Source organism: Trichophyton rubrum (assembly GCF_000151425.1).
Source record: "Trichophyton rubrum CBS 118892 genomic scaffold supercont2.4, whole genome shotgun sequence".
In the NCBI taxonomy this organism is placed as follows: Eukaryota; Fungi; Ascomycota; class Eurotiomycetes; order Onygenales; family Arthrodermataceae; genus Trichophyton; species Trichophyton rubrum.
Window position 1 is genome coordinate 855,658 of NW_003456425.1, and position 23,955 is coordinate 879,612.

Below are 23,955 nucleotides of genomic sequence, written 5' to 3' on the forward strand. Positions count from 1 at the left end.
AATATCAAAAAGCAGGCCGGACCGGGAACAGAGCAGGACAGGTTAGAAGTTAGAAGTATAGACAGAAGCAGAAGAAGAAGAAGAGAAGAAAAGAGAAGCCGAGGTGATCTAGTGTGAAAGAAGGGAGAGGAGAGATAGAGAGCAGTTAAAGAAAAGAGAGAGACTCGAAAAAAAACGTACTTCTTCCTCACCCCGGTTGCGGCGGGAAACGCCCATGAATAAGTAGAAAAGCCCCGAGCAGCAAGACCCAGAGATTAGGGAGGACCTGACAGACCGAAGCTCAAGGCGTATGCAGAATGGAGCCCTCTCTCGTCCTCTCCCCGTTCTAGTCGTGTTTAGTACTGTCCACTGGCTTTTGGGGCGGAGTTATCAGGACAGAGCAGATCCCACCTGCAGGAACGGGAACCATGGGAGGGCCTCTTCTTCCCACTGTAAAGTTGAGCGTTGCTTTTTTTCTTCTTCCTTTTTGCTTCTTCCTCTTCGTCTGGCTTCTTTGCTTTTTTGCCTTTTGGACAGAGTAACAAGCTCAGCGCTTCTTTTCTTTTCTTTTTTTATATATAATATACCCTCTTTTTTCCTTTCCCGTTTTGCTTTTTTGCGTACGGAGCATAAGTAACTCTCCCAGGTACCACGGCAAGGGGTCGAGCGGCCGGAGCGAACAGAGAAAATATTTTCTCATTGGCCGTGGACGGTACCCGGTTAATCCTCCGTTATGGTGTTATGGTGATATATTATCCTGTCCCGAGTTTTTTATATACACACTAGCAGGAGCCGTTTCCAAGGTCCATATCTTTGTGATGGTTGATGATCTTGGTGTTAAATTATCTTGTTGTTATTTTAATATCATTCTTTTCTTCTGCTGGTGGTGCTGATGCTGCTGATGCTGATGCAGTTTTCCTGCGAATGGTAAGAAAAAAACGCCCTGTCAAGGGTCGTGTATCTGTATATTCCCACCGTCTGACTGCCTTGATGTGGAGAGAGGGAGCTCAGCATGTGCTGATCGTTCTTGTCCGTACGATCTCAGTCGTGTTCTCATCTGGTCGTCCCTTGCAGCTGAGGCAAATTTGCCTGCTTGTCCTTCCTCCTTCTCCTATCTGTATCTGAGGGAAAAGCAGGAGAGAGTAAAAAAAGACATCTGAAACGCCGTCTTCGTTTTATTTTTGTCTTTTTTCTGACCCCTTGCCAGTCGTTATTTTTTATTATTTGTTTCCTTACTTTCCTTTCTTTTTTCCCTCGCCGACTTCACTGTACGTAAGTATATCTTGTATAAATGTGTAAGTGTAAAGTGTAGGTGTACGTGCCAGCCGTTTCATCGAGTGAAAGTCAACCACTCCAACGGCAGAGAAGTCAAAAGGAGGCGTCGTATAAGTCGAATAAATCCGCCAATCAGGTTGGCCTCGACCTTCCGCTTCTTCTCTCCCATTTGTGCGATGGATGCAGGCAGGCAGGCGGGCGGGCAGGCAGGACAGCAAGATGCAGCGAATGCACGAAAGACGCAGCGTTACTGCAGATGGCTCGACGCCGGGCCAAAGGGGGACAGCTCGTCGTGGCCTCCCTCCCCGCCTAACGCCCGCCAGCAACCCAGAGATCGAGGCAGCGAGATGGGCCATCTGCGTCTCTCGCCAGTCGCTTGTCTCCTCCAGCTCCGCCGGTTCTGTTTGTGCGCTCTCACCATCCTCTGGCGGGCGTGGAAAAGGGGGGTCCCTGTGCCTATAGACTTCGAACCAGAAACAACGGCGCAACAGCGGTCTCCATCGTCCTATGCCGGTAGCAGCAAAGTGTCCGACTGCCAGGCAGCGTCATTGGCGCGTTCTGGGGGGCGCGAGCATCCAACACGCCGGGATTGTCTGCCGTCTCGTCTGCTTTTTGCTCTCAGGGGGGCATATCGCGGGCATCGCTGCTAGCTCGGGCTCTGGGCTCACGTCTCTAGGTTCACGTCTCTCTCCGCGCCTTTCAGAATCTGTCTCGTCTGGACCGCGGGCGAAGAAGCAAAAGCAGGTGGAACTCGGCTGTCGTCTCTACTGCTGACACGGCCGGCAGAGTGAATGTGAATATGCGAGAATGTGAAGGCCGCGAGGGGGATGTGGATGTGGATGTGACTGTGATTAACTGCCGAGTGTCCCTCGATCGCCATATAGACCAACCACCGCTATAGCTTCTCGCCCGATGGCGTCGCGCAAACGCAGCCATCAATCACCATCGACAGCGACGAGGACGAGGGGGGACGACGACGATGCTAGCTGCTGCTGCTGCTGCTGCTGCTGCATGCTGTATGTATGTCTTGTGCCGTGCCTAAACGCCTTCGACTGGCATTCGACCGGCCTTCTGCTTCTTCTTCTGCCTGTCAACTCTAGGCAGACTCTAGCTGCACGCCACCGTCACGGCGCGGGATGCCTGCCTGCTGCCTGTGACCGTTCCAGCGTCCTGCTCGAACGTCGACGGCGCCTGTTGCTATCTACGGAGCTGCTCTGCGGAGTCCTGGAGCACGCCAACAGCTGGTTATGGCACGCTGAGTCGCACGTCTGGCTGCCGGCTTGAGCAACCATACTTAGCTATCTACGGAGTACCGCGATGGAGACCGGGTTAGCTTGCCGAAGAGGGTTATCTACGAGCCATCTACATATACACTCAAGATGATGCCATATCGACGGCGGCGTCTTGAGATGGAGAACCAGCAGAGCCCGTCTCCTATTAGCGTCCTCCCTTTGCTGCGGAGAATAAACGGCGGGTGTCTGGGGACTGCCCTTGATACCGACTCCTCCGTGGCCAGGTCAGGTCAGCATCCATGAAACGAGAGGAAGAGACAAGAAAACATGGCTTGAGCAGGCCGGCGCTCTTCTTCTTCTTCTTCTTCTTCTTTTTTTTTTTTTTTTTTTTGCGAAAGCCAGGCCAGGATTATACTGAAGTATACTTACAACGCAAAGCATAAAAGCCGCCCTGCTAATAGTACGCTGCCACTCTAGCTCGGACTCGATTCAAACAACGCTCGAGCAGGCCGTCTCTGCCATGTTGGCTGGCGGGCTAGCTCTCCCCAGATAACCCAGTGTAGGCCGGCCGATTAGCTACAGGGATGCTCGTTTTAGTAGCAGAGGTTGGCGTCATGTTAAGAGCAGCGTTATACATCCACCCTGCTCCTCCATCGACCACCTTTTTTGAGTCCCGGCGATCGCTGTTGTCTCTGCTCGGATTTGATGTCATGATTCCTATTACGTTTCTTCGCCTGTCGATCCAGGCTAACCGTCAACCAGACTTATATTACAACTCTTTTTATACATATGATTTCTCCAAGCGTGGTTGACAGTCACCCTAAACTCTGTACGCTCTTGCGATCCATGGTTGACTAACATGCATCTCCTACTGCCTTCTACCGAAGATCATCTCTGGGACGGAGACCTGGAGGCGCAACTTTCGACTCGGTAGTGGCAAACCTTCACCTTCCTCAGAGCCACTCGAGGTAAAGAAAGAAAAAGAAGAAAAAGAAGACACACACATGGGCTGACCCCCTTTTTCGCTTTTTCTTCTTGACAGGACAGAGATGGAAGTGGTTGAATGGTGGGATCGGCAAATGGCTTGCAGTCCTCGCGCGTATTCCGTGCTACCACGAACCTCTCTCTCCACGCAGGGATGTTCCATCTGGGGGGGAGGAGGAGGAGGGATGATGATGACCCCCCCTCCCTTCCCCTCAAAAGTAAGGACTTATGGAGCAAGGAGTGTAATAATGGCATACTAGAGCAGACAGAGTGTGAGGGTGCCCGGTCCACTACTTCGGCACCCTGTCTCCATAAGTTCTCTCTTGGGGCGGAGAAGGGAAGCTACTCGATACTCCATACATGTGATAGTATGCGAATCATAGCATCGATCATTAATGCCAACGTCAAGCCGCATTGCTCAGCCGACGGAAAGGGTAAAGGGCACATGGGAAGCATGCGGAAAAAGAGAGATGAGCTGAATAAAAAGGCAAACGAGACACATGTCATTTTCGTGCCCGACCATGAGGTCCTGATGTCTTCCTGACCGTTGACCTATTCAAAGCCACGTTAAGCCACGGCCTGCAAACAGCAAGCAGATCTCCATCCAGGCTTCGGAACACCAGTGCTGGTATCCGATATGGTCTACATCACAATCACTCATAAATTCCGCGTTTCTCGCCCACTAGTAAGGCGGAATCCTGCAGCCCGTCCATTGTCCAGTGATATGGCTCGATATACGCTGTATAAAAAGGAACTACTTCGAGAACTGCAGCCAGCCTTTCAGGTCAAAGCACAAAAACAACCACGGCCACTCAGGCTCAGCAAACGCTACACGAGCAGTTAGGAATGAAGAAAATAAGAATGAAAAAGAAGACGGGGGAAAAAAAAGAATATCTCGAAACATAAAACTTGAGTTCCCATATCTAATGGATAAGGCAGAGTCGCTGCACACTTTCGTCCCCAACGGCCGACCCAGGCGACCGCTTTCAACCTGTCCGGGTCTACACGTGTGACGGGATGCTATCAGTGGCCCGGAGAGCCTTGCGCTCGTTCTCTCCCTTAGTCCCGGCTGCTTTTTCCTGGGTGAGCCCCATAGCTTGCGACCTATTATTGCGTAAGTATCCCCATGTGCGCGCTGGAGAAAAGAGCGGCGAGACGGCAGGCTGGCTAAGCATCAGGTTCACGCCTTGCCTGGCTCCAGCGGCTATCACGCCTGCATGAACAGTACCCTGTTTGAGGCTGGTTGTAGCACGTTTGTTTCAAGTAGAGTTATATACTTAAAACTGAATATGGGGGGGCCATTGTATACTTAGCTGTCTCCTCAGCTCGGCCCTCTCGCCGAACTGGAAGGCCAGGTGGATGTGTGGATTCTTTCTCTCTCGCTCGCCCCGAGTCCTGCAGGCATCTTACTCCGTAAGTACTCTCCATCTATCGCGCTCTGGTTAACCAGAGTAGGGTATCACAGACGACGCCCTGTTGACGACGATGATACACCCTGGGTCCGCTCTCTACATGTTACATTCGGATTTTTCTACGGAGTAACTATCTGATCAGCCGGGCTGACGAAGTGCGTATGTCTGCAAGGAGGAAGAAAGGAAAAGGCATTGTTTGCCTTGCAGAAGATCAGCAAACGGCCTCATCAAATCAATTGATGCGAAAAAGGCTGGAAAATCCGTCTGACGTCCTGCTCTCCTAAACAGGAGAATGCTGGCCCTGTCCAACTACACAGGAAGAAAACAGGTACTCCGTAGCCTAGGCCCTTCTCTCCCGCTCCCCTTCTGTGCTCCAACCTTCTTGCGTCCTTCTTAGCGGTATATAGTCAGACGGGTAAGGCACAACAATTGTATCCGCCCGGCAGGCCTTGATATCGATGCCCATGGGCGGCCGCAGCGGTCGGTCTCCTGCAGCGGTCTCTTGCCGCCAGGGTCCTCCGGCGGGGGGAAACGTGTATGCCATGCTCTCAGTATGTGAACCCGACCGCCAAGGGCACGTTGCTTCTTGTCGGATATGCACAGCAAGACATAGGAAATCCTCCGTATACATATATCTGTTCACTCCTTCGGGGGAAGCCATGACACATATTCTCTATCCGGATATTCAAAGGATGTAGGCTTGCGCTTATGCAAGATGTAGTCCGTCGACGGGCCATCACGAACTTCACGAGTGACCCGGAAAGGTATGCCAGCTTCTCCTTCTCTTTCACCCTTTCTTCCATGTAAAGGTTCCTAGTATTCCATCAATGAGATTCCATCAATTGGCTTCGTATCTTCCTGCTGCATGAAGATCGAGTAAGAAGCCCAGGGACTCCCCGCGTCGACGGCTCTTGGCCTCCCATATCAATCAATCCTGTGCTGTGTTATTATACCACCATGACACATATCAATGGAGCACGTCAGCATGCGTAGTACTCCGAGTACACAGGGCCCAGGAATGCAAGGACAAGCTGGCAATTGGCACCATAACTATATCCACCGAGCCGCCCAGTTGGGCACAGATTGACCCTTCGACACCTGCTAGCGAGCTATCGGCTATATTAGAATGATCCAGAAGAAGGGGAAAAAAATTCATCGAATCAGAACTGCATGAGAAGCTGTTCGCGAGGCCACAGAATGCAGGTGAATTCCCTATCTCCTTTAGGCTATACACTCGGGACTTTTGCCAGGAGGAGTAGGTATTGGTATTTGAACCGCGCCTTAATCCCTGCGCTTATCCACCCATCCTCCGGACAGGGCTCTTCAGCCTATGGATACCCGGTCGAGCAAGGAACATATGCATGAATTAGGACCCTGCCCATGGTACAATCACCCACATATACAATGATCACGCCCAAGAATCCAAGACACAGGGATATATTCACACACCCACTCACTCTCTCTCTCTCTCTCTCGTGAAGTCAGCAAAGCAAGATCCTTACGATTGTTCCAGATGATGCAGACACGACCCCGAGCCGAAGCTACAAAAAAGGTGTCTTCCAATGCCATGACATCTTGTGCATATTTTGTCGCACACCAGCTTTGCAGAGACGGTGCTTATTATTAGCACAATTTACAATCTTAGCCTGACATGCGTCCGAGATGTCTCTCCCTCCAGGCGGGCGGGATCTAGACAAGGGCTGATTTCAACAGCACATGAGGACCTTGTCATTAGCAGACGGGTGCTGTTTCCACCAACATGTCAACCCCCACCCCCCGCCAACTCCTCGTCGGCTATAGCCTATCACCATGGAGGGAAATCCAGAAAGGAAGGAGAGGAAAGACCGGACTGGCTGATCTCTCTGAAATACGAGCCTTAAACCGCCTATACTTTGGGTGTCCTCGTCCCCGCGAACGAGCTATAGGTATGCAAGGAACAAGTGTATGGAAGGGCCATCTTCGGTCTTGAGCGGTACAGGGTTCGAGCTCCGTATGCCCGAAGCAGCCTTCCTTGCGCGGGTCGTCTTCTTTTCTCTCTTCCTTCCCTCTCTTCTTGATGCAATTGAGAGAGACGTCCACAACATCCACGTCCTGGTCCGCCCTTGTCAGGGAAAATGCACGCGTATGGGGAACCTCGGAATAAGAACCCTAACCGTATTTCCTCATGGTAAGTAAAAAACAAAACAATAATTAATATATATTGTTCATGGGAAAAGAAGCATAAAAAATGTTAAAGTTATCGGCAAAATAGGCTTATGCTTCTATTTTTAAGCATTTTCAGCCTTGATATATTTGCTTTCTGTACACTTCAACGCCCACTCTGGTGATTTCTTGGGTGGGCTTCCTCGGATCGGGCTGTCAATTATGGCAGTAATCATGGCGTCTGCTGGTGCGTGCCTTGAAGCTAGGGTGTCATGCAGGAGAGAGCGCTGCATATGCTGCGTATTCCTGTTTTAAGTCTCATCTCTTCCAGAAAGACGGTGCGGTTGAGAATGTTTATCTCGCTCAGCTTGCCATGCATCTATTTGCTGTAAGCAGCATTATTCCATCGAAATATAGACATGGGGTGGCCCTCTCCCTGTAACTCCTATCGAAGGAAGAAAGTCTTGTTGATCTGGTGAAGTCTTCGAAGGAGGGGGCCGATTCAATTCTCCAGCCTTTATCCAACCTCATCCTCTTCATCCTTCAAGAAGGGAATTGGCATCTTTCGGCAGGTAGATTCGACTTCGACTCCCTGGTCTCTCTGTCTTGGCTGAATAGAAAAGGCACCGGCTGTTCCCTGATGTGTAACAACCAATTGCTTTTCTACCCTTGGCTCATGTCTGTCGTCCCATCCACTCAGGTCTATGTAAGTCTATGCAGAATGCCCCTCTATCCACTCTGGCCTGATTGCCCGTCCAATATGCAATTTAAACCATCTGATAAGGACGAGGATTGAAAGTTGGAAGACCATCACTATACGGTCTGACGTACCTTTTTCCTTTTCTGCATGAAGCTAAACGTCCCTCAACCTTGGTTTTGATTTTTCAATTGAAAAGGAAACAGAAAAAAAAAAAAAAGAAGAAGAAGAATGGCATAATAGAAGCCACCAAATTGGCTTGACCTGGAGTAACTGTGGGCATGACTGATATTGAATCATGACTCGGTCGAAACGCCAATTAATAATCCGTCCGATCTTCCCAAAGTCGAAGTTGAGGTCGAAGTCGAGGGATGCTAGTCGGCAGTTTTGACCGCTTTTCTTTTTTGCGTCTTTCTTTCTTTTACCCCCTTCAGGCACCGCGGGGGGAAGCGGAAGCACATTCCAGCTGGCCCTGGTGGCTGAAGATTAGCTAGCTAGCTAACCGACTATGGTTGAGATATTGACGTTGTCGAAGCTCTCGTTATTTCCTTTTGGGCCCTTCCAGTTTGCTCCGTGTCTATATTTAAATATACACTGCTTTTCGTTTGCAAGAAGGCAGGGGAAAGCGGTCCCGAAGCAAAGGGCGAAAAGGATAATAGAAAAAATATTTTAAATCAGCCGTACCTGCAGCCGGGAGCGAGTGTTAAAGTTGATCAGATCGTATCTGAGTATACTGGCACATGAAGCACGGAGTGTTTCTTTTGCAGACCCTCCTTTCTTTATTGATGATGCCTGATATTAACGGTAAACTCCATTCCGAGGTTTCGTGGCAGCTTGCTGACAGCTTCCTGTAGACCCGAGACAATATACGCTCAATCAAATTGGATTAATCCATTAACAAGACGTCAAGGAAAACCTCGGGTGGAAAACAATGGCTTGCTTCATATTTCTAGCGATATCAATGCCTTATTCCAGCAACCGAGGGCTCAGCCCACCAGGAGACGTGTCACCAACGGACGTTGACTTCGGCTCTCTTTCTCTCTGTCTCTGCTGACAAGCGAGAGGGCAAACAATCAAGATAGGCTGATGGGAACGCACCAATTGCTTTCGAAGTTGGTTGTCATCTGGTGGGTTGGCCTCTTTTTGTTAAGGCCTCTTTTTATGGGCCATGTGTGGCAGCAATGGGCCATATATCCCCTATTCGACATGCGTTCGAGCAGATATCAGCGTCCATCCGAGGGCAGCAGCAGGTCTAGGTACGTAGTAGCACCGTAGCATAGCAACCTCGCAGCAGGAGTCCCTCGTTCTTCCTTTCATCCGTCGTCCGGTGTCCTCTAGTTATGGGACAGCAGCGCGCCCTCCAGGAGCTGGCCCTGTCTCTGGCCGTCCGCGTATGCCCCAAGCATGCTGTATATCTGTAGAGGCTCTTCCCACGTCATTCAACATATATAGGCCCTGTATCGATGCCTGTATCTGCTCTGATATCGCGGTATCTCGCTGACATCCTGGCCGTCCCGCGTCTCGGTCGACTCCACCGCGCTTGAGGATCCCCCCATATGCGCCAGCTTCACCTTGATTTCGCGGTTGGCAGATCCTCCGTGCGAGATTCAGCATCGTCAACACTCGTTGAGCTGCTCCATCGCCTGCTGCCGGCTGCGGTTTGCCGTCGCTTCTTCTCGTCTGCGTTCTCAGCCTGGCCGGCGAAGCCTTGAAGGGAGTGGCAAGGCTGGATGGCTGACTGGCTGCGAGCGAGCTAGCTAGTTAAATAGTTAACTACAACGGCCCCCTCCCCGGCGCGCGTCTCTTCCCCTGCGATGACTGCAGCTTGTCCCATCCCTATCCATGACCCTTGTCGCACCGCGCATGCCATGTTGTAGTACCTCGAATCGTACGCTATATACTCCTTCGATCTGTGATAGTCAATAGCCGGGCTGCGAAGAGCCACTGAGGCGCACGATGAATCCGCCGCGGAAGCGTCCGTGGTCTGTGGCCGAGCTCTCCTCCAACCCGTCGAACCCACCGCCACTTGAAGCGCTGCATTCTGCGCCAAATGGCTCCAGCGCCAGTGATACAGCCATGTATAGATCTCCAGACAGCTTGTCGAAGACCCCCAATACCCCTCCGGTTTCGTTTGGCATAGCTCCTCCAGAGTCGCCCCAGATCAGCGTTGCGGTGACGAGCCGCAAGTCGACAGCATGTCCGGCCTGCAGGAAACAAAAGGTATGGAAAGGTTTCTGCTACTGAGTATCTCCATAGGACACTGCTGATATACATTTGACAGACCAAATGTGTCATGGATGATGACACTCCACCGTGTAAACGCTGTGCGGAGCGAGGTCTGGAGTGTTCACCAAACAAGTCTATTCAGGATATTGTGGTGGAACAGGCTAGGTATGATATATATATATATATACACACCGGCATTATATCTATATATACAGAGCTGCACCCTCTAATGTATGCACTTCTACAGGTGGAATTCTCGGATGAATCGTTATTTCTCGCACCTTCAAACAGCTCTAAATGAGGCCAGGGCAGCATTATCACTGCCTCCCGTATCTGCAGTGGACGAGTTGGGCATGAAAGAGGAAGATGGCAAAACCTCCCAGCGTGAACAGGCTGACGAACAGCCCAATACGCTGGAGGTTGGCATGGAGCATGATACACTCGCCTCCGCCCCAATGCGGTCTCTCTATGAGGTCACCAAGTCCAGCGAGATGCACGAAAAGACCACCCAATTCTCAGGCTTGGTCATGGAGCCAGACTTTGTCTCTCGGGGAGTAATTACGGAAGCAGAAGCAGGCCAGCTTACCAAAACATACCTGACCCGATTGGACCACTTCTTTTACGACCACCTACAAAAATACGCAGACATTAGCGAGGTACGCAAGACATCTACGCTACTTGCATTAACTCTATGCACCGTAGCAGCGCTGCATGACCCGCTAGGTACAGATGCCTATGATAAGCTGAGCAGAGAGCTCCGCAGCGTAACATCGTCACTCATGTTTCGTACTCATTTGGGAGTAGAGGATATCAAAGCCTTATGTATGGGCTCGTACTGGCTGGGGAATCTGACTTGGGTTCTGTCTGGTCTCGTCCTGAGAAAAGCAATTGGGATGCAGTACCATACGGCGCATATGAATCAGCCCCAGACCGATAAAGAAGGGTTTGGCAAGTCACAGATGTGGCTATTGATATTCTTAGCCAATGAGCAAATATCGATACTCCATGGCTCTCCAGCCTGTGGTGTGGAACCTGGATATATCAACTGGAAGAACCACCTGGCCTCTCCCTTTTCAGGGGAGATTGATCTGAGATTAATCAGTCATATTGACCTCCTCTTGCTTTTGGGAAAGGTACGGCAGACGTATGGGGTGGATGCAATGAAACCTATACCCCTATCACTTATCCCACAACTTCGAGATTATCTTGCACAACTAGACAGATGGTCTCAAGCATGGACAGGAAGACTAGCAAGGAACAAATGGCTTGGAAACTTCCCATCTCAGGCTGTTAAACTGCATTTCCGATTTGCCAAGTTCTTTATATGCTCCCATGCATTCCGAGGGTTAAACGTGGAAGCTGCCCACGTACCACTCGCTCCAGAGTTGCAGGACATTGCAGCCAGTGCAGTTGCAACAGCAATTTCCATTCTCGAACTACTTATCGAATCTGACGAGCTACGTGCGTACCTTGTTGGAATCCCTCATTATTTCCACACCATGTTCGCATTTGCAGCTGTCTTTCTTCTCAAGGTTGCTACGCGTAATAGACAGCATGTGCATGTTGATACACAGCTGGTGTTTCGGATTAGTCGACACGTCCTGGAAGTGTTTCAACACTGCCCTTGCGCTAAACAGCATCTTGTGCACCGCATTGCTCAGGGGCTTCAGGAGATGATTGAGCGTTGTGAAGGTCAGATCGCAACTGAACGCTCCGGCCACCCTGTAAACCGAGTTCTAAACCGGGAGCCACCTATCTCGGCCTCCATGCCTCCTCCACCCACAACCTCAAACCCCGAGATTGGATCCCAGGATATGCTATCGTGGTTTAACCTGGAGAACTTTGACTTCCTTTCTATGTCACCTCCTACCTGGAACACCGAGTTTTAGTATCAAAACCGGCGGCACGCTCAGACATCACATTTTGAACGAGCCCCTGGTGTTTAGAAACTGTCTCGACGCACCGTTGGTTGCTTGTTGTATATTATGGACGAGACTATGTACATTTGCATTTTTTTTCGTTTGTATCCTGATATTTATTCCCTTTCTAGATATCCTCCATCGTTTGCTGCGCATATATATGGTGAAATAAATCTGACGAATGTGGCCGGATGTCACAGCTTAAATGCAAAATTGGTTATAACGATATAACTTCATGTTATTCTTGTTTCCTTTGACGTTGCAACCCGCAACTTAGATATAAGCACAAAGTACCAGCGGTTCAAGGCCTATCTCCAGACCATGTATCATCTCTACTCGCATTCAATCTTAACCAAGGCCCCTTTTGCTTGAATTCTGCAGAAGTACAGGTCCTTCTCGCTAAACATCCAGATCCCACCCTTGACGAAGCAGAAGTTCGCCGTGGTGCATCCAACAATTATCTTACCAACCAGAGTCCCATCCGGGGCCCAGACATGAACTCCATCCCCACAGCCGGAATACACATACCCATTCTCATCACATTTGATCCCGTCGGGCACCCCCGAATCACAAAACGCGAACGCCCTGCGGTTGGAAATCCGGGTGCCCCCATCAACCACGTCATAGACATATATCGTCGCAGCGTTTCGATAGTCGGCTTGGAACTTGCGTCCGTTTCCAGAGTGACTTCGAGCCTTGACGGCCCCCGTATCAGTGACGTAAAGCAAGGTATAGTCGGGGTTAAAGCAGAGCCCATTGCACATGTCGAATCCATCCGCTAGAGCGTAGCAGTCCTTTGTAGATGGTCTAAATCTGTACACCTGCGCAGGTAGAACGGGTTCAGGGCGGAAACCCTGCTCAAAGCCATACGTTGGGTCCGTAAACCAAACGTCTCCTGTGCCATGGTGGATCACGACATCGTTGACAGAGGAGAACTCTCGGCCGTAAAAGTTGTTGAGAAGAATCTCGGACTCCTTGGTGACTGGGTTAACTAGCACCAGGGCGGATGGGGTTGACTGGTCACCCTGGGAGCAATAGAGGAGACGATCTGGCTCCTCGCCCCCGTTTCCAGCACCAGAGGAATGGGTAGACGCAGTCTTCCCAGGATAATTGCATGCTCCATTCGCCTGCACGACATCCGGATAGTCGAGCTTCTCGATTTCATGCGTGTCACAGTTTATGGCGTAGAGATTGATGGGATCGCATGTCTGGAAGTTGGAGGTGAAATACACCGAGTTGGTCTCGCGGATGTATACGCCCGCTTCATGAGCGAACTGCTCTCCTTTCCCCCTTCGCTCCTCGATTAGCTGTATCTTTGGATCCGAACCCACGACGTCTCCGATGAACCGCTCATCGAAGACACAAAACGAGGGTGTCCTGCCCAAGGAGCGGGCATACTCAGGGTCCTTGACAGCGCGGGGCTTGTCAACATGGACTATCGTTGAGATTTCTTCTTTCATTATTATTTCCTCTTCTGGTATCCCTTGATGCGCGACTCCTCAGGAGGGGCTTTCACATATCCTTGTCTAGGTCTCAGCATGTATCTCGTCTGCTACTCTATATGGCAGTGCTTGAATGGGGTGGTTGGTGATTTGTTGGTTGAGCGGACATTGATCAGTTGAAAAATTGGTACACTAAATCGGGCTGTGCTCTAGTTTCTCCACCGGGTAGCTAGCTAGCTGCTAAGCTGGCTGACCTGACTGACTATTATAAAACAGGGTTATATCAGATGAAGCTGGTTAAAAATACAAAATATTGGTTATGGAAGATTGACGGGGGTCGTTGGCTGCCAAAGAAAAAAAAGGGGGAAGAACAGCAGCAAAAAAACGCCAGTGCGACATGAGATTATTATATTTTTTTTGGTTGAAAATTGCAGTTCCATATCACAAAGGACATTGCTATCTGGAAGACTCAGAAAGGACAGAAGATAGGGAAGTGGAATACAGGGGAAAGTAAGGGTAAATGGAAATGCAAGTGACCGCTTTGATATTCCGGAACAACATTCACACGACGCCACCGTTAAATAACATGAGAAATGGGAAGAAAATTGTTTATACGCAAGAAGACGAATTGAGTATGCAGTATCCGTACATGGTCCGAGTAAACAGAGGGCGACAGGAGGAGCTCACTCCTCCTCCACTTCGGCGGCCTTCATGTCAACATCCTTGTCAGCTTCGTCACCGGCTGCCGGAGATTTCTCGTCAAAGAGGTCGTCGTTATCATCATCTCCGGCAGGGGTAGCTGCTTTCGGCTCCTCGTCCTCATCCTCGTCATCTTCAATTCGCAAATTGGCTTTCTTTCTTCGTCGTTGAACAAGGTCGTCTTCATCCTGGTCCTCATCGTTTCGAGCTGCTGGCGGCGAGCTGGCCTTGTCGCCATTAACTTCAGCAGCAGCTTCCGCATCGCTGTCGGAGTCAACGACAATTTCAGTGCTCTTGTATTTGTTCGCCTTTGCGTTGCCGCGTCGTTCAAGACGTCTTCTCTTTCGGGGGACAGTGGTGCGTTCTCCTCCTTCATCAGACGATGAACCGGAGCGTTGTGGTTCACTGTCTTGTCTTTTCTTCTCTGCGTCTGCCTTCTTCTTTCGTTTGCCGCCCTTGGATTTCTTTTGTTGCCGTTTATACCGTTCTCCAGTTTCACTGTCAGTAGTGTATTCGGCAGCTTCCCTGGCCCTCTCTTCATCAATGCGAATAGCAGTGAGCCGCTCAGCTTCTTCAATCATGACCTGGCGCTCTTCGGCGATCTGTCGCTTCCTTTCTTTCTCTGCCTCTTCGGCCTTGCGTTTCTCCTCTTCACGACGCTTCAATTCTGCGTCACGGAGTTCTCGGGCCTGCTGCAGTTTGGCGGCATTCTTCTCTTCGTACTCCTTTTGGCTCTGAAGAGTTCGCTGAAGCTGGTTACGGATAGTGTTTCTACCCATAGTTGCTCGAGATTCTAGTGAACTGCGAGGATAAGGTGGGTTCTTTGAGCTGGCAATCTTGTCGAAGGCTTCAATTGCTGCTGTCAGGCCATTCATTGCCTCTTCAACGTCCTCGGAAGACTTCTGGGCCTCAGGAAGACTGATTGCAAGGAGAGCTATCTCGTTCTGAACAAAAGCAATGTTGAATTCGAGATGTATTTGGTCAGGGGCAGCGGAGCGGGCGCGCTCCGCATATTCCAGCGCGGTCTTCATGGCCGTCAGGTTCTGTTCCTGCTTGCCCTTGAGGAACCAGACACGGCCGAGACAGGCAAGGATCTGAGCATCTCTGGCTCTATCCTTTGAGAGTGAGATTTCATACTATCCGCTCGTTAGTATCATAGAAAGTAAGATAAAGTAAGGTCTGAAGGAACATACGTTTTCAATAGACTTGGTAAACTGCCTCAGCTCTGCAAAGACGTGGCCCAGGTTCAGGTATACAGTCGAGTCACGTAGAGTGTCTCGAACTTTTGAGAAAATCTGGACAGCGGTCGAGTAATCTTTGCGGTCATCGACCAAAGCAATGGCGATACCTTGAGCTGCGTAAGCGTTCTTTGGATCAAGTTGAAGAGCTTTGTCGAAGAATTCGACGGCCTTCTCATATATCTTGTGCCGTTTCTCTTTTTCCTGCTCACCGTCTCGTCTCATATCTCGACCTGTGAGGAGATATAGGTTACCCATTCCCGTTAGGGCGTACCGGTCATGTTTGTCGTAACCCTGTAGAGTATGCTTGTAATGCCGCTGCTCATGGTCCTCTGCTAGGTTGGCAACGCGACGCTTGGTCTTGTTGAGATACCAGCCGTAAAGTGCCCGCACTTCCATGTTGGACGCTTCTGTCTCGTAAAGCTTGGTCATCTTCTTTGCGCCTTCGCCGCTGGGATCCTGACGCAGAGAAATATAGGTGAGTCTAGCGTTGGCTTCGACATAATCACTGTGTCTCTCAAGCAACCCTTCGTAAACCTTTTTGGCTTCATCTAGCATGCCTGCTGCCTCATATGTCCGGGCCAGGTTATAGCTGATGGTAGTAACATATGCATCAGTGTCAGAGGCGTCTTCACGTTCCTGCGCTTGTACACAGGCGTTCAGAGCAGTTTGGAGCATGGTCCTAGCCTGCTCAATCTTGTCGGCCTGGTAAAGGAAGCAGCCAATATTATTAAGTAGCTGGGGCGAGAGCCTCTCGCGAAGAATATCGGTCATGGCTTGTTCGCCTTCAACATTGTCGGGCTTTTCGTCATCGGGAATCTGAGCCAACTGCATTTCTTCAACCTGGTTGAGGCATTGCATGCTCTTGTCTGGGGCAGAAGTCTCGTATAACCTAGCAAGGTAGAGCAAGACAGACTCATCTGGAGTGAGTTTCTTCTTGTCAGCTTTCCAGGAGGTTCGTACAGATTCGAGTAGCGAGATCGCCTTCTTAGCTTCCGCAGATTTGTCTTCCTTTGAATTGGCTGCAGCAAACACTTCATCTGCATAAAGAGATCCGAGAAGAGCCATGGCTTCAGGGTTTTTAGTCTGCTGGATGATCTTTTCTAGGCGGAATTTGGCACCATCAAAGTCCTTCCTCCTGACTAGCATCTGGACTGCACCGAATTTAGCCGGAGGGTATCCCTTGTCTGCGCCACCTCTTGCTTGGTCGGATCTGTTATAATACTCCAGTGCTCGTTCCGGATCACCTTCGGTGTGCTCCTTTCTAGCTAGTAAATACCAGCCATCACTTGCAATAGCATTGACATCCGTCAGCTCAATAGCTTTGCGTGCAAGGGCCTCGACAGTCGGGAAATGTTTGCGAAGAAGGAAATAGCTGCCGAACGTGGCGCAGGTCATCGGGTACTCCTTGTCAAGTTTGAAAGCCTTCTGGGTGTATTGGGTCATAGCAGTCTTGTAAAGTGAACTGAATTCTGGATCACTCGTCGAATGGCGAGAACTGTCATGTAGGTAGTATGCAGCCAAAAGGATATTAGCGGCCTTTGAATCAGGGTTCAACGACAAGGCTCTGTTCCATGCAACTTTCGCCTGATCTTTAAAGTCAAGCTGCCAAAGACAGCATCCAATTCCAATTCTGGGATCTGGGTCTCTCATGCTAGGCATCTTTACCAGAGCCTCCTGGTATCCTTCCAAAGCCTCGGCATAACGCCCAAGCATATAGCTCGCTCTCGCGCGACCCAAAATAGCCATGATGTTCCGGCCTCCAAACGCCTTTGCAGACTCGTCAAAACATTTTATGGCTTGCTGAAGCGACTCGACTCGTTCTGAAGTGTCGACGGTACCGGGTCTAAGAGGTTTCGAAGGAGGTTGGAGTGATGCACGCAGGATAGAAAGCACGCCGCGAGCAAGAAACAAGGGGGGGAAAGCAGGGTTCAAGCGTGAAGCCTCATTCAGAGTCGCCGTAGCAGCCTGTAAGTAGAACTCCTTCGTCTTTGCCTCGGAATGCAGCTGGCCCTCTGGAGCGACTCGAGGAGCCTGTCTGCTCTTGATCAGGTACAGCCAGCAGATCCAGCCTAGCAAGCTGAGCCTTTCCTTTGTAGCACCATGCGCAAGCGAGGCAAGGCCACGGGTAAGAATCTCAATAGCATGGTCAATTTGTTTCTGTTTGGCGTATGCCAGGGCGATAATAACCCAGAAGTTCTTCGCGGCCTTTTCGTTGTCTAGTAGGGTACAGAGCTCTGTAGGGTCGTCCGGAAGTTCTTGTAAGCTGATTTCGACCTCACTGTCGAAAGTAGAGGCGGGAATATCAACGGCGGAAGGGATATCAGAGAAACGACCTGTGTCTTTGGCCATGGCATCCGGGCCGTTGACGCTGCTGCCGTTGGCAAGGCCGTTCTGAATGGGCGCCATGACGGGGCGCGCAAAGGTGCTGCTCTGCTCGTTGCTTGTCGAGGCGAGAAGAAACTGGTTAGGAGAGCAGGGAGAAACAGGAAGATCTCATCGTCTGCCCGGTGAATGATGGCTCGACTCTCGAGGGAGAGACTGGATTCGCCTCTTGCGCAGAGGAAGAGAGGAAGAGGACGAGCTGAAAGCGACGGAAGCAACACTTGGGATTTTGTTCGCCTTTTTTGATATACGAAAGTCAGAGCTCCAGAGAGGAAAAGCTTGGCATCACGTGACGCTATCAAGAGGACAGGACGGGGCGGAGGACGGCGAGGTATAGAACAGGGCAAAGGACAATAGAAGAATAAGAAGCGAGGAAGAGAGTACTCCGTAATAGGGATATGAATGTAATGTCCGTGGGGACTGGTAGCTATTATGGTATTTAAGAGTTCGTGCCCCCGCCCCTAGCCAACAACGCCCAAGTAAGCTCTATGCCATCCATCATAACTTCTTCCCCCTGACCTTGATCGACTTGAACGCCTCGAAAAAATGAGATAAAACGGGGGAATAAGGGTGAAAAGGATAAAAAAAAAGAGACATCGCTATTGTAATTCCAGGTAAGAGCATAAAGTCATTCAGCCGTAATACCGTCGGTAAATATGAATAAGAAAAGCAATGAAAGCAGGAACGGCAAACACCCTGCAAATCTCGGCCCAATAGTTAAGTCGGACTACGCCCTCGACGTATCCGTAATTCTTGCCAGAGGTGGTCTGGATATCAGGGCTGTTTGGGTCCATCTCTACGAGGTCTGAATTCTCAAAGGGCGGGAATTTGCCAGTTTCAATAAAAGTGTCCAAGAGTTCGTCCTTCTCGGCCCAGCGTTCGAATAGCCAGGCTTCAAATTCCTCTTGACTCTCCAGCGGGATATCATCGAATGCAAAGCGTCTCCAGTAAAAGTTAACAACTCTTGGTGGGCGACACTTGAGATAGGTAGAGCGAATGGTGAAGTAGCTATCAGGAAAGCTTCCCTTCCTATACGAAATTGTCAGTATGTCAACGCATAGATAATACTTGTATTGCTACGAAGCAATTGAAAAAAACTTACGGTGGACCTTCATATGCCATAGTACAGTCGTAGACATATTGGACACTGCCCCTGAGCTGTTGAAGGCAGAAATAAAGCCCCGTAGAGCGTGGATGAAGCTCATGCTTGAGAGGAGGGATGCCCTTCTTCTCTCCATAAGCATCGCTGACTTGTTTGGTATGCAGTGACAGGTTTGTCCCCTCGGGGAAGATGAGCAGCCACATGGGGTCGAATAGAGGATTGCCAGATGCAGACTGTCCACGCTTGATGGAGAGCTTGCTCAGGCGATGCTGCAGCCTGGGCTTGTCTGCCATCCATTTGCGGGCCATGAAGATGAATCCGTAGAGGGTCATGCCCTGGCCAACCAATGGGATATACTTGAGTGACTCCTTGAGAATGATATAGATGTGGCCATGCATCTTGTTGGTGTAAGTCACCCACCAGAGGTACAGCCAGTCCGTGTAGACCTGGTGATTTGCTATTAGGACCAGACGCTCAGGGAAGTTAGTTTTGATGCCTCCGTTGGATGTGAGAGTGACCTGTCCGAGTACACTGCGGTCACCACTGATGCGCACCGGGGTCGGGGCACTCCACTCGGTCAGCGCCGTGATGGCGAGACCAAACGACTCCTTGGTCAGGGCAATCCATGTATTAAAGTACTCTTTCTTGATGACATAGAGCGGCAGGCCGACGACCTGGGCGACCACGATGCAGGTGCAGCAGCAGCAGAACCAGGCAACTATGAGAAAGCTGCGGACAAGCTGGACGAGGATGCCATAGTTTGCCGGCTCTCGCTCGTACATATGCCTTGATGACTTCATCAGTTCGGGTCTTGTGCTGTTCCTGGGTAGTGAAGCCATCTTTCGGTGTCTTGCTCGAGGCATCAACAGTGAGTAAGAGGGAGTTAGCTGTTGATCTTCGACGTTGTAGCTTGGGCTGGGCCTTATATCTGGTCATGAACAAGCTTCTTTTTCCTTCTTCTAAGATCCGTGGGCAGGATGCCGCAGCGTTCCGACGCTGCTAGCTAGCAGATCGCTGGTTCTTATAACAAGCAAAAGCAAGCTCCAGAGGCACAGCTAGCCACGTGTTAACCAAGCGTGATGCCGTCACTTTCACAAACAAGCCTGTGAGATGGTTAAAGTGAGCAGCTATAGGTGTGAGAAGTGAACATAAACAAAGAGAGACAGAGAGACAAAGGAAAAGTCCCAAGTTCTGGACTGGCCGTCTTGCTGCCTGATAACAACTCTGGAGGCAACAAATTGGCAAGCACTGCCCCTTCGTTAGTCCTGGCTTAGTTTACTTGCAACCAAGTTAGCTCCTCACTTGTACCCCGAGGTTCTTCTTTTTTACTTCTACTTTTTGTCTCTTCTGACCTTTCTTCGACGGCTTCCTACTCTTGTCCTACCATGCTGCCACACTCCATCTTCCCGCCTTTCTTCTCTGCTTCTTCTGCTGCTTCTTCGTAATATCAAACATGGCCTTTTTTCTACTATCAAAAAGTTAAAACAAAGTGCGGCCCAAGCGTTGCTGAGTAATCAACGGGAAGTATAAACTATAATCCGACTTCAAAATAGGAATCATGTGACTTCGGGACTTGGCATCGTGAGGTCATAAGAAAAAAGCCGAAAGACGACGAAAGGGAAAAAAAAAGAAGAACAAGAGACGAAGGTTCAGGATGCTGGCATAGACGACGGTAGACGGAGCTGAACAGCTGTTCGACATACCTGGACCATGCCTATCCATCGGTGCAAGGATTTCACCTAATAGCATCGAACGGAGGAGAGACTGTCCCTCTGGATGGAGAGCCTCAAGATTTCGAGGAGCTTGCGGAAGAGGAGTCAGAAGAGCGAGAAGAGCGAGCAGCCGAAAAGGGGATACCAACATACAAATGTATGGTCCCATTATTCCTTTATGCGTAGACAGAATCTATACTGATAAGCCATAGATATAGTCATAGCACGCCCTTCCACTGGAAATTAAAACAAGCACAAGTCATATATCAACATTTGCAATGAAGCGTCGTACCAATATACTGGCTGCTATAGCCTCTCCCGCTTCTATCTTCCGTCGTACGTTTTCTGCGAGCTCGAGATTGAGACAGATAGAAGATATCCGAACCCTTCCTGGGAGGGTGTTTCCAAAATATGAAGGTGCGCGTTAGTGTTCTGCATGTTATATCTCATGCTTCTGACTGCTAACCGTGAGATAATTCTACGAATAGAGTCCGGAGGAAGTGATTTACTTGCTCTGAAATGGCCTGGCCCGCCCAGGAACATTCTGTTGATGAAAAAGAAGGGTGCCCCCGAAGTGACTCAGTCGGTGGTTGAGTTCGCAAAGTAAGTTCTAAAATTCTGGAAAAGGGAAAGGGGCACTGACAATGGTTATAGCCATATAAAATCGAACTATTCGCCGATATCCGTGATTCTTGAACGAGATACGGCCACGGAGATACACGACTCCCTCCCGTTTCCGGTATATACTAATCTGGCTGAGTCGTCGATACCTCCGGAAAAGGTAGACCTGATAGTAACATTGGGCGGAGATGGGACCATTCTACGGGCCTCCTCACTCTTCGCAACGTCCAAGATCGTACCGCCGATACTCTCGTTCAGCATGGGCACGCTAGGGTTCCTAGGGGAGTGGAAATTCTCAGAATACAAGGGAGCGTTCCGGGAGGTTTACATGTCTGGTGCCGGAGTTGGCGAGCGAGCACCCGCTCTTCTCGAAAATGGAGAAAGCAGTGGTACCTCTGCTGCTGCTGCTGCTGATGCAGGAGGGTGGTCGACGCTACGGGGAAAATCGATGGGAATGTCACGCAGTGCACGTATCCTGGTTCGCAGCCGGCTACGAGTAGGAGTGTTCACACCGGACGAAGAAGCAGTGCACAGCAACGGGGTGACGCTGACCTCGCCCAAGGAAGCAGACACGGGCGTCTATGCAATGAACGAAGTAGTCATCCACCGCGGCCGACAGCCTCATCTCGCCATTGTGGAAGTCTTTGTTGGCGGCCGTTTCCTCACCGAAGCAGTAGCGGACGGGATGATCGTCGCGACACCCACCGGCAGCACAGCGTACAGCCTCTCGTGCGGCGGGAGCATCATCCACCCTCTCGTCTCTTCCCTGCTGCTTACACCGATCTGTGCACGAAGTCTAAGTTTCCGGTCCCTGGTCGTGCCGTCCAGAACACCGGTGACGCTCCGGCTCAGCGAGAAGAATCGTGGCCGGGAAGTCGAGGTGAGCATAGACGGGGTGGCCATGAGCGAGGGCCTGCGAGTGGGCATGGAAGTGCGTGTCTGGGGCGAGGACATCAGGGTCGTCGACGGTGCCTGGTACGGTGGTGTGCCGTGTGTGATGCGCAAGACTGTTGGTGAGGGCGGCGCTGCTGACGGCTGGGTAGGGGGTCTGAACGGCCTTTTGAAATTCAACTACCCCTTTGGATCGGAGTCATGATGATGGTCGACGCAGGCTCACAGACATGTTTATCCTGGTTCCTTCGTTCTCTCTCCTTTTTTTTTTTTTTTCCCCTATCTTGGCCTGCATATAAATGTACGAGTTTTGCTCTCTTTGCCGTTGGTGATCTTCCGCCATAATATACCGGATCCCTGTGTTAATCCAGGCCTTTTCGCCTCTTGTCCTTGGAATCCTCGAGGAATATCATCAATATTGTCCCATAGCAAGTTCTCTTTTTTTGGCACTTTTGCTATCTCTAACACCCCTTTTTTTCTTTTCTTACCCGCGGTCCCAATCCTACACGTCTACTGAAACCGCTTTAAATTGGACAAATCGTACTACCATCTCTGCCGTGGATGTAGTGTGCGAATGTGTATATATATGGAACAAGCCTCCATATCCCGTCTTGCCTCTGCGTGTCTCAACGGGCTATCGAGGAGAAGAGAAATAGGGGAGAGGGGCCTAGCCAGCTTATATATATAACCAGCTACGCCGGAAGTTGAAACAGTTTTAACGTAGCTTGATGCATGTAAGGCATGTAAGTACCCGCACTCCATAGTCGAACCGTATGCATGCTCCAGCCACTACTGCAGCGTAGAGGGACAGGTTCGACCGCAATGCATCGACGGTAGGCTGGCCTGGCTCTGTTGCACTGGAGCAGAAATATATTGGCTGGTCCTCGAGCCTGGCTGGATCTGATAGATAGAAGAGCCATGGAAAGGGAGAAGACCTCCCCCCTTTCTCCCCTGGACGGTCGGCATCATCCACCACAAGTTCGCCCCCGGGAACTCCGCCTGAGGAGCTTGACTAAGGAATCCAACTAAAAGCCAACTTTGGCCAGGGGGCTAAGTTGGTACCTTGTAGTTAACAGAAGGCCCTGGAGCTGTTTGCTGTCGATATGCTGTTACTTGTGCCCCCGCTGAGCGAGCAGCCGGCATGAAGTGACCACTCCATGCGCAGTAGTATCCCGCCTGCAACATCCATCCCCAGCAGGCGAATTGAGCAGTGAACGGCGAATGGCGACAGTAGCGAGTCCTCTTCGTCGTCCCTCTCGATGCCCGTCTCCGGCCTGTTTTACGCTGGGAGGTCCACCCGGCGGCACGACTCCTCCCTCCGGCGGAGCAGGGGACTGTATCACTTTTGCCCGTCAAACCAGCAACCAATATAATCCTGTGGGTAGGCAGGGGACAGCTTGCTGGCTCAGGTCGACGTCGACCGAGCCTTTCCCGGTGCCTTTCTTGTGCTTCTTCTTCTTCTTCTACTCGTCTCGTCGAAGCAGTATGTCTGTCTGTCCCTTTTCCGCTGCCGAGTTGATCGCTCTCTAGCGCCCCCCCTGGCCGACCTGCCTCTTTGCCTTCGAGCGCCCTTAAAATCCATCATCACCATCATCGACCTTTTTTACCGTCGTCGTCTTCATCCTCAGCTTCATCGTCGCTTGATCTCGCGTCGTCGTCGTGTCTGGCGTCGTCTGCCGGCGGCCTGGTTGTCTGTTTGCTTTCTCTGCCCAACCGCCTCAAAAACCGAAACCGGATCTTCCCTCCCTCTCCCCCCCCCCCCCCTTCGCCCCCCCCTAAAAGCCACCTGAAAATCCACCATCGCTCGCTCACGCGCTCGCAAAGGAGGGAGCACCGCAACACCACGCAACAACTCCTCGACCCGGCGCCTCTCTGCTGCTATCAGTGGCAGGTCGTGTTGCCGGATGTCCTGCTGAGTCCTCGCTCTACTACTCTGCGGAAAGCATGCTCTTATCTCCATGGTCAGTGTCCCAACACCCAAGTGCCCATTCGCGTCGCA

At 50.7% G+C, this 23,955-nt stretch overlaps 6 protein-coding genes across 6 annotated transcripts; 2 read left to right on the plus strand and 4 right to left on the minus strand.

The window, feature by feature from the left end:
• Positions 1 to 4,471: 4,471 nt before the first annotated feature.
• On the minus strand, positions 4,472 to 4,898 carry TERG_12114 (uncharacterized protein; the record flags this gene model as incomplete). Its single annotated transcript, XM_047751121.1, has 2 exons — positions 4,472 to 4,709; positions 4,780 to 4,898. The coding sequence occupies 2 exons, from the start codon at positions 4,896 to 4,898 to the stop codon at positions 4,472 to 4,474; spliced, it is 357 nt and encodes a 118-aa protein (XP_047606204.1).
• Positions 4,899 to 10,180: 5,282 nt separating this feature from the next.
• On the plus strand, positions 10,181 to 11,836 carry TERG_04191 (uncharacterized protein; the record flags this gene model as incomplete). The annotated part of the gene is made up of 1 exon (XM_003235091.2): positions 10,181 to 11,836. One exon carries the CDS (start codon positions 10,181 to 10,183, stop codon positions 11,834 to 11,836), a length of 1,656 nt encoding a protein of 551 aa, XP_003235139.2.
• Positions 11,837 to 12,198: 362 nt separating this feature from the next.
• Positions 12,199 to 13,326, minus strand: TERG_04192 (uncharacterized protein; the record flags this gene model as incomplete). Its single annotated transcript, XM_003235092.1, has 1 exon — positions 12,199 to 13,326. One exon carries the CDS (start codon positions 13,324 to 13,326, stop codon positions 12,199 to 12,201), a length of 1,128 nt encoding a protein of 375 aa, XP_003235140.1.
• A 665-nt stretch (positions 13,327 to 13,991) lies between these two features.
• Positions 13,992 to 17,654, minus strand: TERG_04193 (uncharacterized protein; the record flags this gene model as incomplete). The annotated part of the gene is made up of 2 exons (XM_003235093.1): positions 13,992 to 15,143; positions 15,201 to 17,654. The coding sequence occupies 2 exons, from the start codon at positions 17,652 to 17,654 to the stop codon at positions 13,992 to 13,994; spliced, it is 3,606 nt and encodes a 1,201-aa protein (XP_003235141.1).
• Positions 17,655 to 18,262: 608 nt separating this feature from the next.
• Positions 18,263 to 19,595, minus strand: TERG_04194 (uncharacterized protein; the record flags this gene model as incomplete). The annotated part of the gene is made up of 2 exons (XM_003235094.1): positions 18,263 to 18,659; positions 18,733 to 19,595. The coding sequence occupies 2 exons, from the start codon at positions 19,593 to 19,595 to the stop codon at positions 18,263 to 18,265; spliced, it is 1,260 nt and encodes a 419-aa protein (XP_003235142.1).
• Positions 19,596 to 20,722: 1,127 nt separating this feature from the next.
• TERG_04195 (uncharacterized protein) lies at positions 20,723 to 22,161 on the plus strand (the record flags this gene model as incomplete). The annotated part of the gene is made up of 3 exons (XM_003235095.1): positions 20,723 to 20,861; positions 20,933 to 21,047; positions 21,099 to 22,161. The coding sequence occupies 3 exons, from the start codon at positions 20,723 to 20,725 to the stop codon at positions 22,159 to 22,161; spliced, it is 1,317 nt and encodes a 438-aa protein (XP_003235143.1).
• Positions 22,162 to 23,955: the final 1,794 nt, after the last annotated feature.